We start from the raw sequence: 7,324 nt of genomic DNA on the forward strand, positions 1-7,324 counted from the left end.
TGCAACACATGCCAAAACGGCCGGTTTAGTTTACTGAATTGCCATTTTAAATTTTGCGCGGAAGGATCATGCTAAAACGTCGCGGTATGATGACGCGTAAGCGTGACGTCACGCATTGCATAGGACATTTTGGTCCAGCACCTAAGTCGTCTCTTTTCATTGCATAATTCCACAGTATTCTGGACATCTGTGTTGCTGAATCTTTTGCAATTTGTTCAATTAATAATGGAGACGTCAAAGAAGAAAGATGTAGGTGGGAAGCAGTGTATTGCGGCCGCCTTTAGCAACACAAACACATTGTGTCATTGTTTACATTCCCGAAAGATGACGGTGAAGCTTTACTATGGAACAGAGCGGTCAAGCGAACATGGTTCCCTACCACATGTCAACCGGCATGTTTCGGTGAGAAAATGGTGGTAATAAGTCGGCTCTTGCCGTAGACATGAGCGGAGAGTTTGCGTCGTTCCTCCTGCAGCTGCGGACTCTCTCCCATCGGCCGCCCCAGACCGTCAGATGCTTACACCGTGGAGGAGGGGGGAAAAAATAAATAAATCTCAGCCCGGCTGCCTTCGCCTCGTCGAGAAACGTGGCTTCCCTCAGAGACTCTGGCGGTCACCACACCCCTACGACTTTCAGGTTGTACAGGTACGACCATAGAATCTCACTAAAATTGTCAAAGTTTATTGTTGACAAACCCCAAGAGGCACAGAAAGAGGCAGGCATAGAGTGAGAAAACATGATTTAATTTAAAATACTAGAACTAGAACAAACAAAAAGGTACAAACAAAAGCGCGCACATGGACGGATAACAAACAAAGAGAGCTATGAACAAACAAAACTGAAAGCAGGGAACAAACGCCAGTAAGCTACAAATAGCTAACAAAATATAGCTTACCGCTACGCTGCAAAGATACGACAAGAGCGACAAGAAGTGACGTCGACAATCCACGACGCGACAGGTAGCAACGACACAAGAGCGACATCGAAATTCAATAATCCAGCAGTGACTGGATGGGAAGACAGGTCTAAATAGGAGCGGACTGATTGACACCAGGTGTCCCGTCCAAAGGCAAAACCCAGTAACTCAATTTTGGTCAAAACCGAGCTGATAATAATTTTGGAGTTCCTAGGTGATATGCTTTACATTAGTGTATGCGATATTGTAATTTGTTCCGTAAGTAAGCAGTTACGCGCATGGCAGGACCTAGCAACGACCACATAACTGCGTAGATACAACAGAAAAACCTAGTATCTCAAGGGACCAATCGGAGCTGCTTTGTCAGTCGCCGTATTGTCTTTAACGAGACATTTGCACGAATGGGGGCCGACGGTCAAGCTGATTATGTGATATTATGGCACCTTCATTAAAAGTATTGTTCTTGATTCTTCCCCTTGCATACTCTTTTGGGCAGATAACTGTGGAGGTCAAAATAAAAACTGGACGCCCAATGTGCAAACGCAGAACGGGGCCCACCCGAGATTGTGATAAAATATCTGGAGAAAGGGCACACGTTCATGAGAGCGGATTCAATCCATGGCTCAACCGGCAAGAAAATGAAAGCTCAGGAAAACATCTATACGATTGATGACTTTGTAGATATTTGTAAGGCAGCATCAAGATAGATTGGTTGTCCTTTGTTTTCTCAAAATCAGCTAGAAGTGAGTTACTAGGTTTTGCCTTTGGACGGGAGCGGCGTGGCCGGGTGCCAATCGGCCGCCGCTGAGGGGGAACACAGCACTCAGGGAGAAAGACAGGAAACCAACAAAATAAGAGTGCTGACAGGAACTAAGGACAGGAAATACTAAACACAGAGGAAAAACTAAAAACACAAACAGACTGTCAGTGGCAAGCATGACAAAAACACTAGTAACACAATAAGCAGATAAGGGATTTTCCAGAATTCTCCTAGTAAATTTGTCTAATAACATCTGAATCACTCTGTCGTGTAGTTTTTTTTCTAGTCCTTCACTCTCACTTTCCTCATCCACAAATCCCTTAATCCTCGCTCAAATTAATGGGGAAATCGTCGCTTTCTCGGTCCAAATCGCTCTCGCTGCTGGTGGCCATGATTGTAAACAATGTTCAGATGTGAGGAGCTCCACAACCCATGACGTCACGCGCACATCGTCTGCTACTTCCGGTACAGGCAAGGCTTTTTTATTAGCGACCAAAATTTTCGAAATTTATCGTGGATGTTCTCTACTAAACCTTTCAAGCAAAAATATGGCAATATCGCGAAATGATCAAGTATGACACATAGAATGGACCTGCTATCCCCGTTTAAATAAGAACCTCTCATTTCAGTAGGCCTTTAATTAGGTCATTAGAAAACAAGGTCATCAATCAATCAATGTTTATTTATATAGCCCTAAATCACAAATGTCTCAAAGGGCTGTACAAACCATTACGACTACGACATCCTCGGAAGAACCCACATAAGGTCAAAGAAAACTCACACCCAGTGGGCAGGGAGAATTCACACCCAGTGGGACGCCAGTGACAATGCTGACTATGAGAAACCTTGGAGAGGACCTCAAATGTGGGTGACCCCATCACAATGGCAGTTTCACTTTGCAAGATCTAAAAAAGATATTTGGGAATGTCCGGCGGGCCAGATTGAAAAGCTTAACGGGCCCAGGTCTGATCTAGGAATTCGTGGGTCTAGATATGACAAGGCACCACCAATCAGTTATTATTTTACACTAAAACCTTCAAAGTTGTATTGCATTTTCTATTTTTGTAAAAAAAAATATATATATATATATATATAAATATATACATTTTGTTTCAGTGCAAGATGTCGCTTTACGGTCAAAGGGGCGAGTGTTGGTGTGTAAGTCCCTACACCGGCCGACCCATTCCGGAATCCCCCACGGTGAGGGGCAACCCCAATTGCAACCAGTACCTTCCCGAGCTGGAGCTGGAGTTGGCCAACATGGAGCAGATGTAATAAAAATATATACTTTTTTTTTTAAAAACCCCAAAGGAACTGTGAAGCACATGGAAACAAAAGAACAGCAACGATGAGTCAGCGATCTATATCGTCTGTAGTCATGAAAAAGTGTAGAATCAGGCCTGGAGCACAGCATCATTCTCACTTTGAGTTTGTGTGTGTTGCAGCCTGAGAGTGTGTGTTGGTAAATTAAACATAATAAAACAAAATTTGTAGATTAAATTGCCTGAAATGTATTTTGTTTAGAATATCTTAAATTGACTGCAACATTAATACGCTTCCTGTTTTGTTGGCGAGTTCCTGTCTTCCTTTGAGCACTACTCCGCACACCTGCTTTGTGTTAGCAAGCAAAGCTATTTACGTTGTTTCTATCCTTCTGTGTGGACATTGATTGTCATGTCATGTATGGATGTATTTTGTGGACGCCGTAAGTTTTTGCTGTCGTCCAGCATTCCGTTTGTTTACTTTGCAGCCTGTTCAGTTTTACTTTCGTTTGGCATACCCATTGCCTTTTCCTTTTGTTCATTATTGGTGTAAGCATCACATATCTTTTCACCTGCTTCACTGTGGTCTGCATATCGGGATCACAACCATCCTCGTCTCACCCGATACATTCCGACTTTTACAAAGCATTTAGCTACCTGCTGCCACCTACTGACATGGATGGAGTATTACGTGGTTACCCTGCCCAGTTTTACACAGCACAGACACTAAGCAACGGCGCATTATTTGCATTATTTTAGAATTATTGATTTGCAAACAATATTTTTGGGGACCAATTAGGTGAAGTTGCATACCGTATTTCTTTGAATTGCCGCCGGGTATATAGTATGCGCCTGCCTAGAATTACTGCCGGGTCAAACTCGTTTCGCAAAATAATTAGTGCATGCTTAGCATTACCACCGACTCAGGATTACTGCCGGGTCAAACTCCATCCATCCATCCATTTCCTACCGCTTATTCCCTTTCAGGGTCGCGGGGGGCGCTGGCGACTATCTCAACTACAATCGGGCGGAAGGCAGGGTACACCCTGGACAAGTCGCCACCTCATCGCAGGGCCAACACAGATAGACAGACAACATTCACACTCACATTCACACACTAGGGCCAATTTAGTGTTGCCAAACTCGTTTCGCAAAATAATTAGCATATGCCTAGAATTTCCACCGGGTCAAACTCGTCACGTCAGGAGTAACACCTGTCATCATTTTCAAAATGGAAGAGGCTGATTTTAATCATTTGAAATCACATAAAAGGAAGAAGATTAAGAGTTTTTCAGTATGATTTAAGGTCCAAGCTATTGAATATTCTAAAAAGAACAGTAAGCAGCTATGGTTTATTAATATACCGTAGCTGCGTGTGTCAAATATGAGTCGTTAAATGACTCCCGCCTCCTGGTGATAGAGGGCGCTAGTGATCCTTCTTGCGACTACTCGGCTGCAGAAGAAGTGACAACAAGCAGCAAGAGTGAGCGGCGATCATTTATTTTTTCCTCTCGCTTGCACTTTTAACATGGAGGATTACATATCTCAAATTAAACAGTTTTCTAAACTGGACTTTCAATCGAGGCAGGAGGTAATAAAGGAAAATCTCCATCGAGACAGAGAGACTTTTAAAACCGAAGAAAGATAAGGAAGACTTCTATAAAGAAGTTATCGATGCTTTTGATCAGAAGGAGCTGCGCATGGACTTCATTTATAAGTAAAGGTAAGACCATAATAACGTTTTTTTTATTAAATGTGCTTTACATGATGGTATCCTTACATCACACTCAAATTTATAAGCACAGGCCTAAATTTACCGCATGCCTTTGGTAAGCGCCGGAGTGAGAAGAGGTTTTAAATTAATTAGCGCCCCGGCGGCAATTCAAGGAAATACGGTAATTTCCCACGGCGCGGCACAGTGGTTGAAAAACACTACCCTAACAACTTTAGCAGGTTACCTACCTTACTGTCAGGAAGTGGTGGTGGTGACAACCCCCAAGATGCGGCGATGGCAGACTTGGTGCAGGAGAACATGGTTTTAATGTCCAAAAAAATGCAGGCAAAACACCAACCAGGAGACAGGAAACGGCCAACAGGAACAGGAATCAAGAAACAGCTAACAAGAGAAGAGGAACCAGGGAGAACTGGAGACCGCAAGCAGTCCACAGCAACTTTACTCCAGCACTGACTGGAGGGAGAGGCAGGTATGAATAGGAGCCTGATTGGCAATTGCCACCAGGTGTGCCAGACTGCCAATCAGGTACAGGTGAGGGAGACAAGCGCAGGAAGAGGAACCAAAACAAGAGCGTGGTCAGGACAAAAACCCAAACAAAACTCAACCGTCAGTGAGAATCCTGACACTTAACAATATTAGAACCGTAGAGAACATTGCGCAGCTTTTGATGTGTGAAAGTCTGAATTGCCGGAAGCTTCTTCGGAAAGGTGCGACGTTTTGAGGCTTAATTTATTTCAATACTATTAATATCTTACTGAAACCATTTAGGACCCAAACCCTTAAAGAAGTAAAACACAGTAACATAAAATCTGCTTACTGAGAAGAAGTATCTTATCAGACAGAACATAAGCAAATATCTTCCTTATTTGAGATATTTTACTTAGATTTCAGTTTTTGCAGAGTACCTTCCCCACTCCGGGATCCGGTTTGGTGGCTGCAAGATTAGGTCTCTGCTTTTTGCAGATGATGTGGTCCTGATGGCTTCATCTGGCCAGGGTCTTCAGCTCTCACTGGTCTGCATTGCCGGCAGTAAGTCGAAAACATTTCCAGTGAGGGTTGGACTCCGCCAAGGCTGTCCTTTGTCACCGATTCTGTTCAGAACTTTTATGGACAGAATTTCTAGGCGCAGTCAAGGCGTTGAGGGGTTCCGGTTTGGTAGCCGCAGGACTAGGTCTCTGCTTTTTGCAGATGATGTGGTCCTGATGGCTTAATCTGGCCAGGATCTTCAGCTCTCACTGGATCGATTCGCAGCCGAGTGTGAAGCGACTGGGATGAAAATCAGCAACTCCAAGTCCGAGTCCATGGTTCTCACCCGGAAAAGGGTGGAGTCATGCCATAACCTGTTGGGGAGGAGATCTTGCCCCAAGTGGAGGAGTTCAAGTACCTCGGAGTCTTGTTCACGAGTGAGGGAAGAGTGGATCGTGAGATCGGTGCGGCGTCTTCGGTAATGCGGACGCTGTACCGATCCGTTGTGGTGAAGAAGGAGCTGAGCCGGAAGGCAAAGCTCTCAATTTACCGGTCGATCTACGTTCCCATCCTCACCAATGGTCATGAGCTTTGGGTTATGACCGAAAGGACAAGATCACGGGTACAAGCGGGGTTCTCCCTTAGAGATAGGGTGAGAAGCTCTGCCGTCCGGGAGGAACTCAAAGTAAAGCCGCTGCTCCTCCACGTCGAGAGGAGCCAGATGTGGTGGTTCGGGCATCTGTTCAGGATGCCACCGGAACGCCTCCCCAGAGAGGTGTTTAGGGCACGTCCGACCGGTAGGACACGATGGGAAGACTGGGAACGCCTCGGGATCCCCCCGGGAAGAGCTGGACGAAGATGCCGGGGAGAGGGAAGTCTGAGCTTCCCTGCTTAGGCTGCTGCCCCCGCAACCCGACCTTGGATAAGCGAAAGAAGATGGATGGATAGACTTTCCCCACTCTGCCACACAAATTAGCTGCACTTACACCAAGTTGAAAAAGTCAATGGAAATATAACCTGCTTGTCACAAATATCTGGGATTTTATTGTCGGACTTGAAGGTTGCTGGTTCGCTCCCCGCATCTTGACAACCAAATCGCTGCCGTCGTGTCCTTGGGCAGGACACTTCACCCTAGCCCCCGGTATTGCTCACACCGGTGAATGAATGATGAATGACAGGTGGTGGTCGGAGGGGCCGTAACAGGAGCAGGGGTTAGTGCATGCTAGGTCCTGAGTAGTTCTGGGGTCAATCCCGGGCTCGGGATCTTTCTGTGTGGAGTTTGCATGTTCTCCCCGTGACTGCGTGAGTTCCCTCCGGGTACTTCCTCCCACTTCCAAAGACATGCACCTGGGGATAGGCTCCTCCCACCTCCAAAGACATGCACCTGGGGATAGGCTCCTCCCACTTCCAAAGACATGCACCTGGGGATAGGTTGATTGGCAACACTAAATTGGCCCTAGTGTGTGAATGTGAGTGTGAATGTTGTCTGTCTATCTGTGTTGGCCCTTGTCCAGGATGTACCCCACCTTCCACCCTAATGAAGCTGAGATAGGCTCCAGCGAACCCCCGTGACCCCGAACGGGACAAGCTGTAGAAAATAGATGGCTGGATGGATTTATTCCCCACGACACCTCTGCTTCAAACAGGCTAACCTCCTCCAACCTCCAAGGACAAAGCTATGGACT

The 7,324-nt window shown here is 45.7% G+C and overlaps 1 protein-coding gene across 1 annotated transcript in view; it reads left to right on the forward strand.

Annotated features, from left to right (window-relative positions):
* The window catches only part of igfbp2a (insulin-like growth factor binding protein 2a), a 51,456-nt gene extending 48,280 nt beyond the window's left edge, over positions 1-3,176 (forward strand). Inside the window, exon 4 of the mRNA XM_061889909.1 lies at positions 2,793-3,176. Coding sequence (XP_061745893.1) covers positions 2,793-2,951 — 159 coding nt within the window. The 3' untranslated portion in view covers positions 2,952-3,176. The remainder of the gene's footprint in view (positions 1-2,792) is intronic.
* The last annotated feature ends 4,148 nt before the right edge of the window (positions 3,177-7,324 follow it).

Source organism: Nerophis ophidion, linkage group LG27, assembly GCF_033978795.1.
Source record: "Nerophis ophidion isolate RoL-2023_Sa linkage group LG27, RoL_Noph_v1.0, whole genome shotgun sequence".
In the NCBI taxonomy this organism is placed as follows: Eukaryota; Metazoa; Chordata; class Actinopteri; order Syngnathiformes; family Syngnathidae; genus Nerophis; species Nerophis ophidion.